Source organism: Pristis pectinata, chromosome 38, assembly GCF_009764475.1.
Source record: "Pristis pectinata isolate sPriPec2 chromosome 38, sPriPec2.1.pri, whole genome shotgun sequence".
NCBI classification, from domain to species: Eukaryota; Metazoa; Chordata; class Chondrichthyes; order Rhinopristiformes; family Pristidae; genus Pristis; species Pristis pectinata.
Genome location: NC_067441.1, coordinates 228021 through 252372, shown reverse-complemented (window position 1 = coordinate 252372; position 24352 = coordinate 228021). Strand labels below are relative to the sequence as shown.

Sequence of the window (24352 nt, the reverse complement as noted above, 5' to 3'; positions counted from 1 at the left end):
GCACCAGTGTTGAGAATAGTTGAGGCAGAGGTGTTATTGCCTATCCTCACTAATTGCAGTCCGTTGGTCAGAAAGTCAAGAATCCAGTTGCAGAGGGAGGTGTTATCCCAGGTCTTGGAGTTTGGTGATGAATTTGCTTGGAATTATAGTGTTGAAGGCGGAGCTGTAATCAATAAACAATAGTCTAACATAGGTGTCTTTACTGTCCGGATGCTCCAGAGATGAGTGTAGGGCCAGGGAGATGTCAACCACTGTAGACCTCTTTCAGTGATAGGTGAATTGCAGTGGGCTGAGGTTTTCCGGAAGGCTAGAGTTGATGTGTGCCATGACCAGCCTCTCGAAGCACTTCATGATGGTGGATGTCAGAGCCACCAGTCTTCCCAATCAGACCCTGCACCCACCCCTAGTTCCAATCAGACCCTGCACCCACCCCTGGTTCCAATGGGACCCTGCGCCCACCCCTGGTTCCTGTGGGACCCTGAACCTAGCCCTGGTCCCAGTCTCCCCAGCTAGATCCTGTCACAGATGACACCGGCATTGCCCTGACTGCCAAGCCAAGGTTAGCTACACCTAACACTTGACTCAAAGTGCCTTTGAAGTGACTGGAGCGAAGGAAGAGGAGAGTTCCCTGGCACTGTTCCCCGTCCACCATCTGCACCCCCTGTCCTGCTGCCAGATGCCAGTTGTGCCTCTCCGTTCAGTAGCTGCTGCAGACTCAGCGACTGAAACTCAGCATCCTGGAGACCATGGGCCATTCCGGAATGTTCTGTCCATTCCTGCTGCCCTCTGCTCTGTGTGGCAGTGTGAAGGGAAAAGACTGGCTTCAGGACACAGGCAACCTGTGGTGAACTTATTCATTCCGCCAGTGCAGGGTTTTCTGAGGGGTAGCTGGTGTTATGATGTTTGAGCACAGCAAGATCCCACAGGGTTGGACCATGAGGGTGGCCACATTTAATTGAGGAGGCAGGAAGGTGGGTTATTGGGGACAGGGACTAAGTTGGCACCACTGAATCATACAACTCAGCAACGTGACAGGAGGCTATTCAGCCCATCGAGTCCATGCTGGTAAATTAGAGCAATTTTGATTACTCCCACTTTCCCATTGCTGGCCAGGGCCCTGTGGCTCCCCGCACTGCAGGTTTAACTGTGGGGAGGGTCACACCTTCTGCCAGCCTTTCAGGCAGGGAGTTCACTCTTTGGTCTGGTATTGGTATTGGTTCTGTACTGTCACACGTACTGAGAGTCACACGTACTGAGATACAATGAGAAATTTTGTCTGCATGCCATCATGACAGATCATTCCATACATCAGTACATCACGGTCATACAAAAGGAAAAACAGAACGCAGAGTTTAGTGTTATAGTTACAGAGAAAGTGCAGTGCAGGTAGACAAATAAAGTGCAAGGGCCACGACGAGGTAGTTTGGGAGATCAAGAGTTCATCTTTTAGTGTACGAGAGGTCCATTCAAGAGTCAGATAACAGCGGGATAGAAGCTGTCTTTGAGCCTGGTGGTACACGTTCTCAAGCTTTTGTATCTACTGCCTGACAGGAGAAGGGAGAAAGAGTATGTCGGGGGTTAGTTGCTTTCCCAAGGCAGTGGGAAGTGCAGACAGAGTCCTTGGAGGGGAGGCTTGTTTTCATGATAGACAGGGCTGTGTTCACAACTTTCTGCAAGTACTTGTGGCCTTGGGCAGAGCAGTTGCCGTGCCAAGCTGTGATGCATCTGAATGGGATGCTTTCTGTGGAGCATTTGTAAAAATTGGTGAGAGTAGTGAAGATATTAGTTATGAAGATGTTCCTAAACTCCCCTCTAATCAACAGGAAGCCACCTCACGCTAAGGGTTCTACCCCTTTCCCCTAGCTAGTCTTACAATTATATGTGTCTTGATTAAACTGTTCCAGCCATGACAGCCTCTCCTCACAGTTAACCCTAACCCAGATAACTCTGCCCCCTGATATTGTCACATCCCCCTCGAGTGTTGTGACCAGAACCATGGCCAGCAATGGCCTCACTAATGGTTTGACCAGCGCAGCCTTCCAAATCCAGTGCCCGGCCAACAGAGTCAAGTTATTTGCCACCTTACGTTTGAAGCGTAAGGTATTGTCCCATCTCCAGGCAAAATCCCTCTGCTCTCCGAGATAGTGGACGGGACCTCTCACAATCAGAGCTTCAAGAACAGGTCTCGCCTGAAAGTTGGCATTGTTGACAGTGTGGCAGCCCATCGGTTCGTGTAGTGAGACAGAAGGAGGCTATTAAACCCATCGGGTCTGTGCTGTCTCCCAGGGCTGCAGTCCAATCAGTCCCCACCGCCCCCTTCTTTCCCTGCAGTCCTGCAGCTTATTCTCTCCAAACTCCCACCAACTCCCCCCACATTCTACCCCTCATTCACACACGATGGGGGACAATTTACAGTGGCCGATTAACCAACCGACCCCGCACATCGTTAGGTTAAACTGGAGCACCTGGGGGAAACCCACGAGGTCACAGGGAGAATGTGCAAACTCCACACAGACAGCACCGGGGGTCAGGATCGAACCTGGGTCTCTGGAACTGTGAAACAGCAGCACTACCCGCTGCATTGCCATGTCATTGCATTGCACTGGGGCTTCAGCCTGGAGTTTTGTGCAGAAGTCTCTGCAGTGGGATGCGAGCCAGAATCTTCTGACAGTGAGGGAGAGAGAGAGTGAGAGAGAAGGAGTGATAGGGAGGGAGGGAGGGGAGACTGAGAAGGGAGAGAGAGAGAGTGGGGGGATGGAGAGATGGAGAGATGGGGGAAGGAGAGTGGGAGGGAGTAGGGGATGGAGAAGAGAGAGAGAGGGAACATCTCCGAGTCACAGCTGAAATCTGCATCACACCCTCATCAATGCTCCAACTTGGCCCAAGCTGCACAGTTGGTACTGGTGCCTTAGAAGTCTTGCCAACCCAAGACTAGGCACTGATGGCCAAGCTAGTTGGAGTGACCTCATGTAGGAGGTTGTACTGGCATCTCCTCTACCAGTGGAAGATAAACGTGTAGCTTTGAGCCAACCACGCGGGCAAGGAACGCCACCCTCCAAGAGTCAGGATTTGGGAATCAGTATGGTGGTTTCAAAAGCAACTTGCTGCAATGTTTGTTCAAGTGCCTTGAAGGACAGGTGAACATAGAATGGAAAAGGCAGGGAGCATTAACCTTATCTCAGTACAAACTTATGGAACCATCACAAACACTGGTCAGTGTCCTACCACTGGTGGTCCAGCAGTGAGCCAGCCCTGAACTCTTCAACTCCCTCCCTCAACTCCTCTCAAGCACTTGTGTTCAATGTCCTCCATAGTCTCCTCCCCCCTCCCCACCTGTGCACCCTCCTCCAGCCCTTAAATCCTCCCAGATTTCTGCACTCCTCCAGCCTCTTGCCCATTCCCCATACCCCTTGCTCCACCATTGGTCCCCAAGCCTTCAGCTCTTCTGAGCGCTGGAATTGGCTCTCTGAATCTCCCAGCCTCTCTTGGCTTTGAGAATGCAGCCATGCTGCCTTTTCATCAGATATGCTGCTGGTAATATGAAAATGGTGAAGAATTTCATATTGGGAAAAAACAATGCAAAACTGTGGTCCTCCCTGAGGTGAGGTAATAGGCTCGGAATAAAACGGACCTCTTTGCCAAAATTTTGGTCACCTATCCTGATATCTCCTGGAGTGGCTCAGTGTCAAGTGATCCTGTGGTATGTCCAATGTTTTTGCTTAATGCTGCACTTACCTGCACCACTTCCAGATGTGTGCTGCCAGATGTGACAGAGTTGGCACTCGCTCACTCTGAGTCAGAGGGTTTGAGTCTCTCCTCAGAGAGAACTGAGCTTCTGGTGCTGAGCAGGAGCTTGCTGAATTGTCTTTTGGCTGGGACTGCATTGAAAGTGGTGTGTAAACAGCAGCTGCTGCCGATTGTGTTCTGAAATAAAAGTGCTGGGTTAACTCCAAGCTCTGAGGTTGCTGAGCTCTGGATGAAGACATCCATCAGGGAATGTGGATCCTTCTGGAGCGTTGGAGCAGGAGCCCAGCCAGAGGCTGCTCCTCGTGGTTCAAACTAATTTACAATAGTGCCAGCAGTTTATGAAAGCTTCATTAGTGGACCCACTTGGAGATAGGAGCCTCTTCCCACAGCAGAAAGGCTTGCCTTTGTATAGCACCTTCCTCTACATTAATGCTTCACTGCCAATTAAGCCCTTTTGAGGCATAGTTGCTGTAATAACGTAGGAAATGCACCGGGAAATTCACGCACTGTGAGCTCCCACAAACACCGATGTAATAATGGCCAGAAAAATCAGTCTTTTATTGATGCTGGATGAGTGATAAATGTTGGCCAGGACACCATACAGACATCCTCTCCTCATCCTCAGTGTAATGCTATGGGATCATCTCCTTCCACTCGAGCGAGCAGATGGCTTGGAGCATCTCCAGCAGTGCATCATTCCCTCAGTGGGTGTAGATTCTTTGTGCTCAAGTCCCTGGAATGGGATTTGAACCCTCAACCTCCTGAACCAGAGGTAGAGGTCCCATCAGGACTGGGAGTTGCTAGAGCGAAGATGGTACCTGAGGAGGAAAGACTCCTCAGACAGCACCTTCCAAACCCAGGACCTCTACTTGCTAAAAGGACAAGGATGGCAGGTGCAGGGGACAACCACCCCCTGCAGGTTCCTCTCCCAGTCACACCGCACCCTGATTTGGAAACATATCGCCGTTCCTTCACCGTCACTGGGCCGAAATCCCAGAGATCTCACCGCAACAGCACTGTGGGGACACCCACACCTCAAGGGCTGCAGTGGTTCGAGAAGGCAGCTCACCACCACCTTCTCAGGGGCAACTAGGGGCAGGCAATTAAATGCTGGCTCAGCCTGCAAAGCCCACATCCCTTGAATGAATAAAAAGCAAAGGCCATTTGTGATAAATCAGAACAGGGACCATGTGGTTCCTGCAAAAAATAGAACAAATTAAACTAATCCCATCTGCCTGCACATGATCTACATACTGTACCTCCATTCCCTGCTTTCCATGCACCTGTCTAAGTGTCTCTGAAACGTCTCTATCCTATCTGCTTCCAAGACTTCCCCTGGCAGCCCATTCCACCCACCACCGTCTATGTAAATAAATCTTGCCTTGTAAATCACTTTTAAACTTTCCCCCTCTCACCTTAAACCTATGTTCTCTAGTATTAGACATTTCTACCCTGGGAAATGGACTTTGACTGTCTACTCTGTCGATGCCTCTCATAGTTTTATAAACCTCTATCAGGTCTCCCCTCAGCTTCCACCGCTCCAGAGAAAACAACCCAAGTTTGTCCAACTTCTCCTTATTGCTCATGCCCTCTAATCCAGGCAGCATCTTGGTGAACCTCTTCTGAACCCTCTCTGAAGCCTCCACTCCCTTCCTATAGTGTGGCGACCAGATCTGTACACAATACTCTAATGCGGCCTTTTATATAGCAGCAGCATGACTTAATGACTCTGACACTCAATGCCCTCAGTGTGTGGCAATTGCCTTCAATGCATCAAGGGTGCCATCTGCTCACGAACTTCCAACGTTAAGTAGGCTCCAAAATATATTTCCAGTTCCCATCGCTCCGCCATTGGCGGCCGTGCATTCAGCAACCTGAGCCCCGAGTTCTGGGATTCTTCCTGAACCTCTCCACCTCTCTCTGCTCCTTGAGGATGCTCCCTCTGTGACGGAGCCTTTGGTTAGGTCTCCAGCAAAAGGTTATAAAATGACCACAAGTGCATTAAGAGGCTCTGCAGCAGTTTACATCCAAATTAGTGAGGTGAAACAAGATCCTTACAGTTCCCAGCAGGAGCTGTGGGAGAAGCTGCCCACTGTCACGTTGTTCACTGGGATGATCATCAGTCTTAAAGAACTCTCATACTGTAGCCAGGAACCAGGTGTGTGTGTGTGTGTGTGTGTGTGTGTGTGTGTGTGTGTGTGTGTGTGTGTGTGTGTGTGTGTGTGTGTGTGTGTGTGTGTGTGTGTGTGTGTGTGTGTGTGTGTGTGTGTGTGGTCACGGGGTGGTCTGCCCTGAGAGCACCTCCACAACAGTGGGAGGTATATAGGAGGATGAATCAGGCAGAGAATGCAGTGCATAACTCTGAGGTGAAATGTGCAAATAAGATAAGATTTCTTTATTAGTCACATGTACATTGAAACACACAGTGACATACATCTGATGCGTAGAGTGTTCTGGGGGCAGCCCACAAGAGTCGCCACGCTTCCGGCACCAACATAGCATGCCCATGACTTCCTAACCCATACGTCTTTGGAATGTGGGAGGAAACCGGAGCACCCGGAGGAAACTCACGCAGACACGGGGAGAACATACAAACTCCTTACAGACAGCGGCTGGAATTGAACCCAGGTCGCTGGTGCTGTAATAGCGTTACGCTAATCGCTGGTGAGGAGGCATGGTAGCGTAGCGGTTAGCGTAACGCTATTACAGTGCCGGAACTGTGAGCATGCTATGTTGGTGCCAGAAGAGCGGCGACACTTGCGGGCTGCCCCCAGCACATTCTCAGGAGTGCAAAAAGGTGCATTTCACTGTTGTTTTTCGATGTACATGTGACGAATAAATAAATATCTTATCAAATATCTTGAGCATTAGAAACTGAAGCTGGCAGGTGCTGTACTCTGGAGATCGATGTTAGGGCGCAGAGCTTTTGATTGACATCTCATTGGCAACCTCAGTGTGAAGTGCCTCAGTTTTTTTGTGAGTGTTCAATGAATGTTGTAGGTTGCACCCAACAGCTCCATGTGTGACAGTGAGGGAGGAAATGTGCAACTTGTGATGCATTGGGTGTGCAACTGATGTCCGGCACACTGAGCTACATCACACATGGAAGTGCCTGGACCAATTTCTCCACTAGTGAGATTTCACCCAGAAATTACTGCCAGGGTGATCCACCCCAGGTTCCCTGTGCATGTTGTACATAAAACAGGGAGTGATGGGCTGTGGTGCTGATGTTAAAGCCAGTTTGGCCAACTTCATGCAACAGATCAGATCGGGGGTTGTCGACGTGTTGTGACTCCACCCAAGGACCACACCTTCTGCACTAACCCATTGACTTCAAACCCACAGAAGCCCTCCCTTCCCTTGCCCAATCCCAAAGGATTGCTGTCATCACTCACATGGACAATCCCCTTCACCTCCCCCACCAACCAACAGGACCCCACGCGAATATCGACAAATCCCATGAGCCCAATTTCTCAAAAGCCTCTCCCCCCTTCTACAGACATCACAAACCCAACCTTAGCCTCTCCATCCCTCATGTGCTCACTTACTTGGGCATAGCCTTTTCTGGATGCTTCCCACACAGAATAAAGTCTCACAGTGGGAGTGAGGTGGTGGGAGAGGTTTTAGATTGAATTGTCCATTGCCTGATGTCACCCTGTGAATGTGTAATGTCACACATTGCATTACCAGAGCAAGTCCCTCAGGAAGCACTGACCTGAATCCGCCAGAAACTTCTAGTACCAAATTCCAAAGGCCTTTTGGTTAACAAGCAAAGCCTTAATGTGCACTATGTAATGAGATGCTGGGAAAGTGTCAGCAGTCTGACCAAAATGTAGGTTTTGAGGAATTCATGGAGGGATTAGGGAGGGAATTCAAGAACTCAGAGCTGGGGCAGCTGAAGGCTTGGGACATCAGTGGTGGAGCCACGGGAATTGAGGATGGACGATGGGCTGGAAGTGAGGGAGTGCAGCGTGTCGTCAGGGGATAGGGGGTTACAGAGGTGGGGAGGGGCCGGAGGGGATTATGGGGATAGGGAGGGGTGTAGGGGCTGGGGGTTACAGAACCGAAGAGGGGTGTAGTGTCCGGAGGGGGTTACAGAGACACGGAGGGGTGTAGGGGTCTGAGGGGGTTACAGAGATAGAGAGGGGTGTAGGGGCTGGGGGTTACAGAACCGAAGAGGGGTGTAGTGTCCAGAGGGGGTTACAGAGACGGGGAGGGGTGTAGGGGCCTGAGGGGGTTACAGAGACGGGGAGGGGTGTAGGGGCCGGATGGGTTACAGAGATTGGGAGGTGTGTAGGGGCCAGAGGGGGTTACAGGGATAGGGGTGTGTGCATGATATCAGGAGGAGAGGCAGGTGGAAGACACTCTTCATGTTTACCAGCTCTCAGCCCCTGGTGAATGAGCATTAAACAACACGTCAGGCGTGTCATCATCGGTGTGTGCACTAAAGGACAAACAAGGCTGGGAATGTACGATGCACAGGCTGCCGTGAGACAATGGACGAATGCAGCAGCATCTGACAGCATTGTCACATTGTGTGACAGGTGCACAGGATGGTGATTGGAGCGATCTGACACAGAGAGAACGCTGAGTTCGTGTGCTGAGGGAATAAAGGAAGATGTGGACATGGGTGGGGTGGGAGAGTGGGGAAGGTGCTGACCAGTAGCCGCAGGTCTGGGCACGAGTTTAAATCCCACACACAGCTGCAGACATTCGATCCATCGAATTCAACCAATCTCCTGTTGTCAGTCCTGATTGTGGTAAACACTCTCTGGTCCAATAATATACATCGGGTGGGAAATCTGTCCTGACCCAGCCTGGGTCTGTATGTGATAAGGTGCGTGACTGTGAACTGCCTCCTTGATTTGGATGGAATTAACAATGGACAATAGAGGCGGCATTGCTGTCAACGTCACAGCCCAGAAACGAAGGATAGAAAAGATATGATATGAGGAGGCCCTTCAGCCCTTCAAGCCTGTTCTGTCATTCATTGAAATCCTGGACAATCCTCAAATCCCTGCTTCATCATACCCCTGATCCTCAAATCCCCAATCCTAAAATCCCTCCATCCTCAAATCTCCCTGATCCTCAAATCCCCCCCCAAAACCCCCCAATCGTCAAATCCCCAATTCTCGTCCCCCATCCTCAAATACCCCCATCCTCAAATCCCCCCATCCTCAAATCCCTTGTCTCAGTGTCAACAACCTACTGATCTCAACCTCGACTATCCTCAGTGACAGACTGAGCTTCTGTTCGCCAATCCTCCATCCTCCATGTCAGTTGACAACAGTCTTGCCGCTGTGCCCACGTTCCGTGTTCAGCTCCCACACCAGTGCAGACACAACAGGCCAGCTTGGCTCATCAGCTCCATCCAGAGGAGATGGTGCAGTCAGGTCTCCCCTGGGGCAGTGGACAGCCGCACTGCCACCACTGCAAAGTTTTGGTCGCCACACTAAGGAAGGAAGTGATTACACTGGAGAGGGTGCAGAGGAGATTCATCAGGATGTTGCCGGGATTGGAGGACTTCAGTTATCAGGAGCAATTGGAGGGACTGAGTTTGTGTTCCCTGGAGCAGAGGAGGCTGAGGGCTGACCTGATGGAGGCATACAAAATTATTAGGGGATGGATAGGGTAGACTGTAAGAATCTCCCACAGTGGGTTGTCTAAGACAAGAGAGCATAGGCTTAAGGTGAGAGTTTGGAGGTTTAGGATCTGGGGGGAGTTTTTTTTCCCAGTGGGGGGGGGGGTGTTGGAATCTGGAACACACTCACTGAGCGGGTGGTGAAACAGAGACTCTCACAACTTCGAAGAACCATCCAAATTGCTAAGACATAGAAGGCTAATCAGAAGCAGAATTAGATTTATTATCACTGACATATGATGTTGTTTTGTAACAGCAGTACAGTGCAAAGACATAAAAATCTATAAATTACAAAAAATAAATAAATATTGCAAATAAAGGAATAACGAGGTAGTGTTCATGGGTTCATGGACCGTTCAGAAACTTGACGGCAGAGAGGAAGAAGCTGTTGCTGAATCGTTGAGTGTGGGTCTTCAGGCTCCTGTACCTCCTCCCTGATGGCAGTAATGAGAAGAGGGCATGTGCCAGATGGCTGTGGACCTAATGTGGGTAACTGGGATCAGTGTCAATAGATACAACAGGTGGCATGGACACTGGAGGATAAAGGGCCTGTTTCTGAGCTGTACTGCTATGAGTTTAAGAGCGAGCTTCTCCCCCCCCACCCCATCTCTGAACCAGGATTCACAGGATCCGCTGCCTGTGGCTGTTAACTATGGGAGCTTGCAGTGTGTGAATGAAGTGCATTGTCCTTCCTGCATTGCATCAATGGCCACTCTTTGAAGGGTCGTAATGTTGCTTTGTGACGGCCTTGGTTTGTAAGAGGTGTGGTGTGGCTGGGTGCTAACTTTAGAAGGGAGTGTCCCAGAACATAGAAGTTTATAAAATTATGAGGTATAGATAGGATGGACAACCAGAATCTTATTCCCAGGGTAGAAATGTCAAACACTAGAGGGCATAGCTTTAAGGAGAGAGGGGGAATGTTTGAGGGAGATGTGCGGGGAAGTTTTATTTTACACAGAGAGTGGTGGGTGCCTGGAACGGGCTGCCAGGGGTGATGGTGAAGGCAGATACAATAGAGGGGTTTAAGATGCTGTTCGACACGTGAATGTGCAGGGGATGGAGGGATATGGACCATGTGCAGGCAGAAGGGATTTAATTTAATTCAGCATTGTGTTCGACACAGACATGGTGGGCTGAAGGGCCTGTTCCTGTGCTGTACTGTTCCATGTTCTAATATTTTCATGAACTGCAGCTGCTGTATAGATATGGATTTCTGTTGTAAGAGGTGGTTGAGGAGCTTTCCACTGAGTTGTGGTCTGGGAAAGAAGGGGTTAAGCAGGAGATTACAGGAGGATGAACGTTGGATGCTTTTTACATCTGGGAACTTCCTTTATTGAAGTGGAAGGATGCTGAACAAAATCTTCACCGGGAGGGAGGCATGTGGGAAGAGTGTGGCTGTGATTAGCCAGGGTTTAGAGAGCCCAAAGGTGTGGGAGGGTGGGGAGGAGGTTTGAGGATGAGGAGGTTGGCAGATCCTCCACGCAGCTTGTGTCCTCTGCTGGTAATCACTTCTCTTTGTTGCTTAGTAGCTCAGACACCGGGGCCATATTGAGAAGAAAATGGGAGAGTCGCAAATGGTGGGAGGTTGCGATAAAGGAGATGGGTGCTCACCGCTCCATTGTAGGTGGGGATAGTGCTGTTAGTGGTTAAGGAGCTTTTCCCAGCTCTCATTAAGCCAGCGCTGTGTGTGCTGATAGTGTGCAGTGAATGGATAAGGCACTCACTGTCACTGTCGAGCCACCCCCGTTACTGCTGATAATGCTGGGTTATTATTGCAAGGAAATTAATGCTTCCACTCGCATCGCGATTCCTTCTGGGCTATCCACAGACGCTCAAAGGGGCTCCTTTAGTAAGGTGGATCAGGAAGAGTCTGACTCTCCTCTGGGCCACCTCGAGGAGCCGCAGGGCTGTGGGAGGTGTGCGGAGTGGGAAAGCCCCCTCAGCTGGAGGTAAAGTCGGCCACAGGACCCCCTCTGCTCCCCCTTGTTTTTACTGTCACGGGGAAGAGAGAGCCCCCAGCACTTCAGCCGCATGAAGGGTCTCAGTTAACTCCCCCCTTCCCATGGATACATGGGGGGGGTGGGGGGTGGTGTTGATGTCCTGGACTGTTACCACCCCCCAAGCCCTCCCCAGGAAGGACACAAAAATTGGGATTCATGTCAACTGCTCATTTGCTAGTTCCAAGGGGCAACTTAGAAACAGAGGAAGTGAAGTAGACCGTTCAGCCCCTGTTCTATATTCAGTGATGTCCTGCTGATCGGTCTCACATACACTCTCTCACATACACTTTCTCTCTCACATATCCTCCCAATAGGTTATTAAGCAGTAACGTTGACTGTTCATCTCGCCACGGATGCTCTCCACCAGGCTACGTCTTTCCAGCATTGTCCATTTTATTTCAGATTTCCAGCCTCTGCAATGTTTTGTTTTTTGTCCATCCAGATCGGACTGATCTACCCCACCACCCACCACCCCACTCCCCCACCCTATTTTGCAACATATTCTGTCTGGTGTAGGTGTTCCCCCACTGCTGTTGGGTGGGAGTTCTGGGACTTGGTCTCAGTGGTGATGGACTGGTAATATGCTTCCAACCTGGTCTTCTCCCCGTATCCCCTAACGCCTTTGATTAGTGGGAATCTCTCACTCTCAGGTTTAAAGTTAACCAGAAATCCGACATCAGTGACTCCCAAATCCCTCTCACCCTCCGCACGGAGAAGTGTTTCCCAATGTCACTCCTGGAACCTGGCCTCTAATTCCCAGACAGGTCCCAGATTCCCCAACCAGCGAGAAGAGTTTCTCTCTGTCCGCCCTCTCAGCTCCCCTCAATATCCCGGGAACTTCAATCAGATCGCTCCTTAACCTTTGTAATTCCATAGAATATGGACCTGGAGTGTGGAATCTCTCTTCGTAAATTAACCCTCGGATTCCATGACCTTACTGAATGGTGGAGCAAGCTCACCGCACTGTGTGGTCTACCACAGCTTCACTATCAATCTCCTAACTTCGTGTCATCTGCTAATTTAGAGGCCAATCTTTGGTCCAAAGTGTAGGACCCAGAGATACCTCGAGTGGTAACGGGCAGGAGACTAACCAGGGCTGGAGTGTAACCTTGACCCCAATAACTTAGTGGAGGTACAGTCACATCACACCATGGGGGCTCTCCCCAGACAGAAGCCAGGCCCTCTGCCTGAGGAGAGGGAGAATGAGTTTTGAGAAGCTGACTGTCACCTTTACATTTACAAGATGCTCCTCCACAAAGAACTAAGCGACCAATGTTAATCCCCAGAGACTGCAGATCATGTAGGAGGTTTGGTGACTTGGGAAACAACAGCCTAGCAAAGGATTTAATTGATGCCTTCAGCAGGGGGAGCCGGGGTAGATCACACAGTGCATTGAGCTTGCTTCACCACTCAGTAAGGTCATGGCTAATCCCTTGATTTTGCTGTTCTCGATGCTGAACATCCCCAGCCTCTCTGGGAGAAAATCCCAAAGATTCCCAACTCTCTAACTGAAGAAATTTGTCCCCATCCTGGTCCAAAATGTCTGACCTCTTACCCTGAGGCTGTGCCCTTGGTTCCAGCCCCTTCAGCCTTCTCAAGGGCAAGTCAGGATGGGCAACAAATGCTGGCCTTGCCAGTGACACCAAGATTGACCTGAAACACTACACTAAAGCAATGAAATACAGGCGATCCCACCACCACGCCCCCCCAGCCCCACCCCATCCACAGCATTTCCCTCCATAGATGCTGCCTGACCTACTGAGTTCCTCCAGAACGTTTTGTGTGTTGATGCAGAACAGCACAGTACAGACCCTTCAGCCCACGATGTTGTGCTGACCTATATAAATCTACTCCATGATCAATCTAACCCTTCCCTCCTACACAGCCCATAACCCTCCATTTTTCTTACATCCATGATCCTATCTAAGAGTCTCTTAAATGTCCCTATTGTATCAGCCTCTACCACCACCCCCGGCAGTGCGTTCCAGGCACCCACCACTCTCTGTGTAAAAAACCTGCCTCTGGCATCTCCCCTAAACTTTCCTCCACTCACCTTAAATGGATGTCCTCTGGTATTGGCCATTGCCGCCCTGGGGAAAAGGTGCTGGCAGTCCACTCTATCTATGCCCCTCATAATCTTGTACACCTCTATCGTTGCCTCTCGTCCTCCATCGCTCCAAAGAGTAAAGCCCTAGCTCGCTCAACCTTTCCTCATTAGACATGTTCTCTAATCCAGGCAGCATCCTGGTAAATCTCCTCTGCACCCTCTCTAAAGCTTCCACATCCTTCCTATAATGAGGTGACCAGAACTGAACACAATACTCCAAATGTGGTCCAACCAGAGCTTTATAGTGCTGCAACATTACATAATGGTTCTTGAACTCAGCCCCTTGACTAATGAAGGCCTACACACCATATGCCTTCTTAACCACCCTATCAACTTGCGTGGCAACTTTGAGAGATTTATGGACTTGGACCCCAAGATCCCTCTGTTCCTCCACACTGCCAAGAATCTTGCCATTAACCTTGTACTCTGCCTTCAAGTTTGATCTTCCAAAGTGTATCACTTCATGCTTCTCTGGATCGAACTCCGTCTGCCACTTCTCTGCCCAACTCTGCATCCTGTCTGCATCCTGTTGAAACCTACAATAACCTTCAACACTTTCCACAACACCACCGACCTTCATGTCAGCTGCAGAGTTACTAACCCACTCTTCCACTTCCTCATCTAAGTCATTTATAAGAACCATGTGTGTGTGCGTGCACGTGCGTGTACATGTGCATGGGTGTGTACGCGCCTGTGTGCACATGTGTGTGCATGTGTGTGTGCACGTGTGTGAGGGAGGGAAAGAGAATAGAAAGGAGAGAGGGAGAGACAGAAAGAGAGGGAAGGGAGGAGTGAAGGAAGGTGAAACAAAGAAAAGAAAGTGAAGGAAAACGTGAAACAAGAGAAAAAGAGAAAGAAGGAACGGATTTGCATGAATGCAGTGCCATGCATGGCCACAGGAAGCACCAGTGCAGTTATGATGCAGCGAATGTGGTGGCCGTTTCTGTAAAGAAAGCTCCCATAAACGGCAACGTTTTAAGCACATCTGTCTGACCGATAACTTTTAGTCTCAGCCGTCGAGGAGAGGGGTGAAATGGTGACAGTGGCTGTGTGTGGGAGGTGCTTTTTACAAGGGACAACTTTCCAATAGGTTTCCAGGGACTGGTTAGTTTGAACTGTGTCTCCTAGTTATGAAATATTGCATCTTATCTCTGAATTTTAAGGGCTCACCTACTCCCCCAAACCATTCCTCTCTCTGTCTCTTCTTCCTCGTCAAGAGAGTAAATTCTTTCAAAGCCCCTTTTCCACAGCCTGCCCAACCTTTAGTAAACTCCTTCCCGTGCAGGCAAGACAAACACAGAACCTGGTTCTCCAGGAGAGCTCCCATTGAGTCTGCATTCAGTTTCAAAGATGGTAGGAAATAACTGGTGATTGATTTCTAGACAAAATCTCCTGGGCATTGTCTCAAAAGCAGAAAGTCTCGGTCAGTCCTGGGGCCGGGGATTTCAGACACAGTCACGAGAGATCCAACATAACCCATTGTATTCCCTGGGATTTCGAAGGGCAGGGAGCAATCTGATTGAAGTTCTAGGGACTCTAAGGGAGCTGAGAGGGCAGATGGAGTGAAACTCTTCCCACTGGACGAGGGCTCTGGGACCGGCCTGTTCTGTTCCTGGGTATCTCACACACAGACACACACATTTGTGTAGGTACAAGCAAAAGGATGTGTGTGCAACTGCTTGTATGCATGTTTTGCATATCTGCGTTCATACACGTGTGTGTGTGCACTTGTGCACGTGTGTATGTGTGTGCACCAGAGTACCGCCCCTCCCACAGTGCAACCCTCCTTCAGCATCGCCCCTTTTTTTTAAGTAATAAACGTTTATTCACTAAAGCACTACAAAAGACAACCAGTGTCAATACACTATATCTAATACAGAAAAGAAGAAACTACGCAACGACATACTACGGTAGAGAATGCAAACTAATACTACCGAACACACACGCGACGCTACACCCGTCAACGCGACACTTCAAATAAGAATCGCGTCCGTACCGTCCACGACACACACGATCCCCTGAGGGGCCCACCGAGCGCGGAACTCGGCTAGGGTGCCCGCGGAAACCGCGTGCTCCGTCTCTAGACGCACCCGCGCGCGCACGTAAGTGCGGAAGACGGGCAGGCGGGCCGACCTGCCGGGACCCTCGGCCACCCGCCGACGCGTCCCGTGGATGGCCAGCTTGGCCAGGCCCAGCAGGAGACCCACCAGGAGATCCGCCGCGCTCCCCTCCCCGCGCCGCACCGGGTGCCCGTAGACCAACAGCGCCGGGCTGAAGTGCAACCGGAACTTCAGCAGCAGCCCCCGCAGATACTCGAAGAGGGGCTGCAACCTCTCGCACTCCGCGTACGCGTGGTACACCGTCTCCTCCCGGCCGCAGAAGTGACAGGCGGCCGGGGTGTCGGTGAACCGGCTCAAGAATCGGTTGCACGGCACGGCCCGGTGCAACACCCTCCACCCCAGGTCCCCGATGTACAGCGGGAGGACTCCCGTCAGCATCGCCCCTCCCACAGTGTGACCCTCCTTCAGCATCGCCCCTCCCACAGTGTGACCCTCCTTCAGTACTGTCCCCCCCCACAGTGCGACCCTCCTTCAGCATCACCCCTCCCACAGTGCGACCCTCCCTCAGCACCGCCCCTCCCACAGTGCAGAACTTTCTCACCGAGAGCTGTGTTTGAGCAGGAGAGTAGGTGGGAGGCCGTTAAAAGAGATATTTCTATTCAAACATTCTGCTAATGTTCAAATGCCTGAATAAACAATTTGCTTAATTCAGGAGGAAAGTTGAAGTATTGCTTTTATGCATACCAATCTTTAATGAAGTCATTAGGAACTAAGATTTGTGAGGCAGCTTTTACATGAAAGCTTGAACCTAAAGCAGAGTATACAAGAAACACTCAGCAGGTCAGTAAAGAGGAGATCCCTCAACCTGAAATCTTATCTTGATCTCTGCACAGACACTGCTGACCTGCTGAAGTGTTTCTCGCATTTTCTGTTTTTAGTTTCAGATTTTCAGCATCTGCAGTTTTTTTAATATTTTAAATGCCTTCTCGCGTATCGTTGGAGCTGCCCTTTAAAAAGTGAGTTCAGTTGAGAGAGATGGTGTGAATGGGTGAGATGCTAATTACTTGCTGTTGTGTGCAAAAAGACAAGCCCACTCATTTATTTCTCTGCTAACCAGAAAACAACTTTCTTTATCCCATGTCAGGTTTTAACGGAAATAAATGGGGTGTGCTGTGTTTGATGTTATCTAGCCAATTGCTGCACATTTTTCTGCGATACTGACTGATCATTTGCCCAGGGATAGGATTAATCATGCATTCTCGACCAAATTTCCAAAAGATTTAAGAAGGTGCCAACTAAATTCTGCTTCTCAAACATGGAAATAAATTTTTCTGGACCAGCCCGTGCTCGCTGGTGATGTCAGTAGCTGGTGAGTGGGGTCCAAGGGTTATTTACGCAGCTGTAACTGTTTAAAACCTTGTCTAAAAATGCCACTCACAGAGCACTTTTGTTCAGTCCTTGCTGAGAATTTACAAATATTTGCTTTCGTGGCGACTCACTGTTTAGTCGGGCGAACCGGCTCGGCAGTCGGGTCGCGGCGGCGTCGGAGCGACGAGGCCCAAGATGGCGGCGGGCCTCGTCTTTCCCGAGCGACGGGGAGAACCCGCACGCGGGAAAGTCTTGATGACGTAGTACTTACGTCATTGCCGGTTGCTTTGGACAGGAACAGTCTCTTTTAAAGGGCCCGCGCAAGGCGGGAAAATAAACCACTTCTTGTTCGACAATCCTCCGACTAGCGTCTTGATTTATTTCGCGGTAGCAACCCCTACACTTTGTTTAATTCTATCACTCCACGTGTAATCTTCTCACTGGTGCACCTCAGTTCGCAAATCCCCAGCAGGACCCAGGGTTGGTTAATTTTGGTGTGAATCTAGACATCACTGACAGGGACACCCTCTCCTTCTCATGAGGCAGTCAGGGATGGGGGTGAGCTGCCCCCTTGAACCGCTGCAGTCCCTGTGGGGCAGGTTCTCCCACAGTGCTGTTGAGGAGGGAGTTCCAGGGTTTAGACCCAGTGACGGTGAAGGAACAGCGATATGTTTCCCAGTCAGGGTGGGGTGTGACTGGGAGGGGAACCTGTAGATGGTGGTGTTCCCCTGCACCCACTGCCCTTGTCCTGGGTGGGAGAGATGGTGGGTTTGGGAGGTGCTGTCGGAGTAGCCTAGGCGAGTAACCCCGGGGCGTTGTGTAGACGGTGCACACTGCAGCCACTGTGCCAGCGGTGGAGGGAGGGAGGGAGTGTTTAGGAGGGGTGGATGGGGTGCCGATGGAGTGGGCTGCTTTGTCCTGGATGGTGTCAAGCTTTTCAAGAGTTGTTGGAGCCACACTCACCCAGGCCAGTGGGGAGTGTCCCATCACACTCCTGACCTGTGCCGTGTAGATGGGGGAAAGGCTTTCTCAGGCTCTAGCAGATAATGAGACACCAAGAGTCTGCAGATGCTGGGAATCTGGAGCAACAAACAATCTGCTGGAGGAATTCAGCGGGTCAGGTAGCATCTGCGGGGAGAGAGGAACTGTTGATGTTTCAGGTTGAGACCCTGTATCAGAACTGAGAGTGGGGAGAGGAGATGGCCCCACAGACCCAACACCTTGCATACCTCCCACAGACTCACCAACCCCAGGCAGGCTGCAGGCTGCAGGCTACTCATCCACAACCTCATGTAGTTGCGTAAGGCACATTAAAAATGTAGATTGGGACTGAGACACAGGCTGGTTGGACTGAAGGACCCGTTCTGGCTGTGGAACCAGAGAAGCTCAGGTCTGTTCTGACATTCGATGACCTCTGACCACATCGGGTCCCTAACTCTCATCACCCCCACCCAGTCCATTTTACCACCCGGCTCAGAAATGTCATGGGTTGAGGGAGCCTCTTGCCAGTTCCCTGATGGTCCAGGTTCTCATTTGAAGGTCCTGTTGCCTCGTTCTAGTATCCTCACCTCACTCCTCCCTGTCCCACCCTCTCCAGAGCAAAGAGTTTCTCTTAGTTACTGTGTTCTTCACTCATGAAACATGAATAGGGGATGAGTGAGGAATTACAACGCAGAACTCTTCTCAGAGCCACTGAGGAAAGGAAGGACATAATTCATCAATCTGTGGTGTTCTTGGGCTGACATTAGAAATAGTTTGTAAGGCTACTGTCTGGTTGTTACCAGGGAACTGATGCACCAGTGAGGGCTGAGCATTTTCAGTGGGCTAACAGGAACTTTGGAGGTCTGCTTGATGTCTCGTTTGTAGAAAATACAAAGCTTTTCTCCACCCAGTTTTCTGTTGCTAGACTTAGTAAACTTCCATCCTCCACAGACCCCTCTTGTCTTCCTCCATTTAGCCAATGAGCTCACAGCTCCACAGATGATGGTGACTTTCAGACTTTAGAATATGAAGAGAATCAAGGGATTGCAGGTAGATGCCATTAAGTTGGAAAGAGTGCAGAGGAGATTTACAAGGATGTTGCTGAGACTTGAGGGACTGGGTTATGGAGAGGGGTTGAGCAGGCGAGGAGTTTACTCCTTGGAGCGTAGGAGAATGAAGGGTGATGTTATGGAGGTGTATAAGATCATGAGGGGCATCGATAGGGTGAATGCACTCAGTCTTTTTCCCAGGATTGGGGAATCAAGAACTCAAGGGCACAGATTTAAGGTGAGAGGGGAAAGATTTAATAGGGACCTGAGGGGCAACTTCTTCACCCAGAGGGTGGTCAGTATATGGAACGAGCTGCCAGAGGAGGTGGGTGAGGCAGGTACATTAACAACATTTAAAAGGAACTTGGACAGGTACGTGGATAGGAAAGGTTCAGAGGGATATGGGCCAAGTGTGGGCAAATGGGAAAATTGTTCGGCATGGAAAAGATGGGCCAAAGGGCCTGTTTCCGTGCTGTGTGACTCTATGATCAGCCATGTTCTCTGCTGCCGTGACCTTGACCCTAACTCTACCAACCATCTCTCCACCCCTGCAGGAACAAGGGAAGATCCAGGTGATTTTTAACGTGGGGACAGATGACATTGTGATCGAGGAGAAGAATGTGGTTGTGAATGACGGCAAGTACCATGTGGTGCGATTCACGAGGAGTGGGGGCAACGCCACGCTGCAGGTCGACAATTGGCCCATAAATGAGCGCTACCCTGTAGGTAAGTGACGCCCTTTCTCCCCCTCCCTCCCCTGCACCCCTCCATTGCTCCCCACCACAGGGTGAGGTGGTTCACATCTGGGGTGTAATGAGCAGTGCCTAATTCTTCCTAAAATGGATGATAGAGCATCGACAGTGGATGGAGTGAGGTGGGCTTCGAGTGGGGCTCTGCTCTAAACACAGGCAGTAATCAATTCTTTGTGCTGTTGATGACAAGACCCACGAGACCTGAGTCTAGTGGAGGGGTTGTGGGGTGGGGGGGGGGCTCAGAGCAAGTTCAGAGGTTTTAATTCTGGCCCCTCCCTTCCTAGCCTGCATTGGAGCCACGTCACCTTCACCACAGCCTCCTCTCTGTCTGGACCAGGTGTTGGGCTGGTATGAAGGAAGGGGCAGAGGGAAATTCTGCGGATCCACTCCCAGATATTCGGTGTAACTCGGGCCCTTGTCTGTTAGATGCATGGTGCTGTGGTTGGGGAAGGTTGTGGGTGGTCTATCACAGGAGGGCAGGCAGAAGAACCTGAGTCTGAGACACCTTGGGTCTGAGACCACCTACGACAAGCCCCCCTCCCCCCCCCCACCCAGGCCTGGGACCCCTTGAGCTGAGGACCCTGGACTGATCCCTGAGCTGAGACCCCATGGGTTGAGGTTCCTGGGGCTGAGATCCTAGGGATAAGGTCCCTGATCTTGGGGTGCCTGATGCCAATTCAAGCTTTGGTTCAACCTCTCCAGCTAATGCCCATTGACCTCCGCACCCCTGAGATGGAGGGAAATTCTGCTGGGTTTCCACTCCCAGATCTTGGGCATGACTTGGGCCCTGTCTGTTGGAAGGGGAAGGCCATGGGAAGACTATCACAGAAGAAGAGATGTTTCAGGCAGAAAACCGTCAGGCTGACGCCCTCGGTGCTGACACACCCCACGTGAGACATTGGCTGGTGGACATGGAGACCATGATCTCAGGTGATCGTCGATCTCACTGTTACTGGATCTCACACATGGCAGGAAGGAAGGAGGGAGGAGACCATGAGGTGTTTGCAACCTGGTTCAGGATGGATTCTTGACTAGGGATGTACTCCCATCACACGTAAACTGCGGTGTCGGAGGGTCTGAGGGAATGCCACAGTGTCGGAGGGTCTGAGGGAGGAAGTGCCACAGTGTCGGAGAGTTACTGAGGGAGTTCCTCAGTCAGAGGGTCTGAGGGAGTGCCACAGTGTCAATAGTGCCCTTACACTGATGAGTCAGGTGGGTGTTGGACATTGCACAGCCAATGAGAAGTGAGTTTGCTGTCGCCATGCATCCTTCACCCTTAACAGCTCGAACTCAATCTATTCACTGCTGGTATTGATCCTCTGTGTGCCAGGTAACCATGACAACTGTGGTTAAATTAGTTTGGATTCATTGCATTTCAAGTACTTGCAGATGTCCCTTGATGGTCAGGCTACGAAGCAAGTCTCCCGTTGTTATCTCCTGGGACTTCGAAGCTTCTCACCCTCCCCCTCACAATGTGCCGCATCTGCAGGGAGGGAGTTGGCAAATTCGTGGAGAAGTAGAGCCTCTAATCAGACCCTTCGGCCCATTGAGTCCATGCTGACCATCAACCACCCATTGCTCTAATCCTACATTAGTACCATTTGTTATTTCCCTCACATTGAAACCAACTCCCCCCAGATTCTATTCCCCACCCACACTCTAGGGGTAATGTACAGCAGCCAATTAACCCACTGATCCACATATCACTGGTCACAGGGAGAACATGCAAACTCCACACAAACAGCGCCAGAGGTGGGGACTGAACTCGCGTCTCTGGAGCTGTGTGGCAGCGGGTCTACCCACTGTGCCTCTGTGCCACCCCTGAGGGAGTCCTGAATGACTGAGCTTGGATTTACTCACTTTTGTGCTTTCTAGAGAGGAATGCTGGGGGTTCCTGCAGCTCACCATGTCCCCTGAGATCTCTGTGCTCCCCCAATCCCGACCTCTTGATCGACCCTGATTCCCACTGCTCTGCCATTAATGGCTGTGCCTTCAGCTGCCTGGACCCCAAGCCCCACACTTCCCTCCCTGAACCTCAGTAAGATCATAGCTGATCCAGGGGCTTAGGATTGTCTACCTCAATATTTCCTGATATGTCCCGATTACATTTTTTGATTGATACTGCTAATATGAAGCAGCTTTAACAATATAGTACATTAAAAATGAGATATTAGTGGGAATTATTGGTGTTCTTGGATCCCAAGTTCCCACTCTGCTCTCTTGAGTTTGGAGATGATTCTCATTAAAATGTGAACGTATTTTCTGGGACCTGACTGTGTGAGATGTAAGGTTTTGCTTTGGTTCTTGAGATGGAACCTGTACTCGGGTTTAGAAAAATAAGAGGTGATCCCATTGATTTGTACATAATCCAGAGGCTTCTATAGTAGATGAACGGAGGAAGATTCCCCTCCCTGAGGTAAATGGAACCAAGGGTCACAGTCTCAGAATAAGGAGTTGACTGTTCAGGACAAGATGAGAGGAAATTTCTTCACCTAGAGGTGGTGAATCTTTGGAATTGTCTACCCGAGAGACTCAGTCACTGAGTATATTCAAAGCAGATTTTTAGATATCAGAGGAATTGAGGGAACTGGGGTCAGAGCAGGAAAGTAATGTTGAGAAGGAAGATCAACTGTGATCATATGGAGTGGGAGAGCAGGAACAAGGGGCTGAATGGTCGTAGAGATAGGAGGGGGTGTGGGGAGGGAGATAAACTATATACGTTTAAAGTCAGTACAAGCAATGTTTAATGCAGATTGCAGGCTGGATAGATTACTCCGGTGAATTTGCAATGAAGTAGGTTTCTCTGGTTTCAGAGGTGTCATTGCCTTAAACAAGATTACAAGACTTGACAAGTCTGGCTGCAGATCCTGTTGGCCTGAAGCCAGACTGCTCCTCTCCAACACGTTTCCGAGCACTGCCTGCAAGATGTCCATATCTTATAAAGTGTTCGGGAAGAGTTCCTAGCAGATGCTGCAGAATCCAAAGGCTGACGTGCCCATCAGCTGAACCTTGCCAACTGGGCCAACCTCACCCCACAGTGCAAGCTGCCAGAACTCTCTTCATCCCACCTCATGACCTCCCACAGGGGCAGGAGGAGGCCACTCAGTCCCTGGGGCCTGTTACCACAGGGAGACAGAACCAAGGGATTAATATAACATGAGGCCATTTGGCCCATTGAGTCTATGTTGGCTTCTAGTGGGTCAAATCTGTCAGTCCTATTTCCTTTGCCCACATCCCTGCAGATTATCCTCTCTGGTGTACATCCATTTTCAGTTTCAAGGCCCTGACTCTGTTTCTGCAGCCCTACAACACTGACTTGTGTGACATGCTGCCTTCATTGGCAGGGGTGTTGAGTATAAGAGTAAGGAAGTCATACTGCACTTGTATAAAACTTTAGTCAGACCATACTTGGAGTATTGTGGCAGTTCTGGTCACCCCATTACAGAAAGGATGTGGAGACTTTGGAGAGGGTGCAGAAGAGGTTCACCAGGATGCTGCCTGAATTTTAAGAGGAGGTTGGAAAAACTTGGGTTGTTCTCCCCAGAGTGTCGGACACTGAGGGGAGACCTGATAGAGATTTTTTAAATTATGAGAGGCATAGAAAGGGTAGGCAGTCAGAATCTTCCCCCAAGGGTAGAAATGTCAAACACCAGAGGACATGCTTTTAAGGTTAGAGGTGGAAAGTTTAAAGGTGATGTAAGGGGCAAGTTTTTTACACAGTGAGTGGTGGACGCCAGTAGTGGGTCACTAGGGGTAGCAGTGGAAGCAGTCAGTTTGGTGGAGTTTAAGAGACACATGAATATGAAGGGAATGGAGGGATATGGATGGTACACAGGAGGAGGAGGACATTTAGTATAAATTGGCATCAAGATCAGCACAACATCACGGGCCGAATGGCCTGTCCAGTATTGTACTGTCCTCTGTTCTATGAGTTCCTGACCATCACCTGGTCATCACCCCAACTCTGTCCATTAACGGGAAAGGTTTACCCTCTGTAATCCCTTCAAAATATTACCCACTTCTATAAAACCTCCTCTCAACCTTCTCTGCTCTGAGGAGAACAACCCTGGCTTCTCCAGCAGAAATCCCTCATCCCTGGAATCATTCCAGTAAATCCCTTCACCCCCTTCCTAAAGTGGGTGACCAGGATGGGATGTAATCCTCCAGTTATGGCCCAACCAGTGTATTATACAGGTACAACATCTCTGCCCTATCTCTGTTAATTCATCCCGACATCACATTCATTTTACTTACCACTCTCTCAGCATGCCCAACTATTTCCAAAGTTTAATCCACATGTACACCCTGATCCGTCCGTTCCTGTACCTTTTATCCACCTCTCCCCAGTCTTCCTTCCACACCACGTCACTTCGCACTTAGAATCATTGGTCATACAACATGGAAGCAGGCCCTTCAGTCCCACTCGTCCATGACAACCAAGTTGTCCACCTGTGCTGATCCCATATCCATCTAAACCTTTCCTATCCATGCACCTGTCCAAATGTCTTTTCAGTGTTGTAACTGCACCTACATCTACCACTTCCTCTGGCAACTCGTTCCACATACCCACCATCCTCTCTGTGAAAAACATACCCCTCAGGTCCCCTTTAAGTCTTTCTCCCTCTCACCTTAAATAGGTGGTATTGT

The 24352-nt window shown here is 50.2% G+C and overlaps 1 protein-coding gene across 3 annotated transcripts in view; it reads left to right on the top strand.

The window, feature by feature from the left end:
- LOC127586968 (neurexin-2-like) overlaps positions 1–24352 on the top strand; it is a 760879-nt gene that overhangs the window by 632389 nt on the left and 104138 nt on the right. For all 3 annotated transcript variants that reach the window (XM_052045024.1, XM_052045023.1, XM_052045022.1), the window contains one exon: positions 19508–19679. In XM_052045024.1, coding sequence (XP_051900984.1) covers positions 19508–19679 — 172 coding nt within the window. The remainder of the gene's footprint in view (positions 1–19507; positions 19680–24352) is intronic.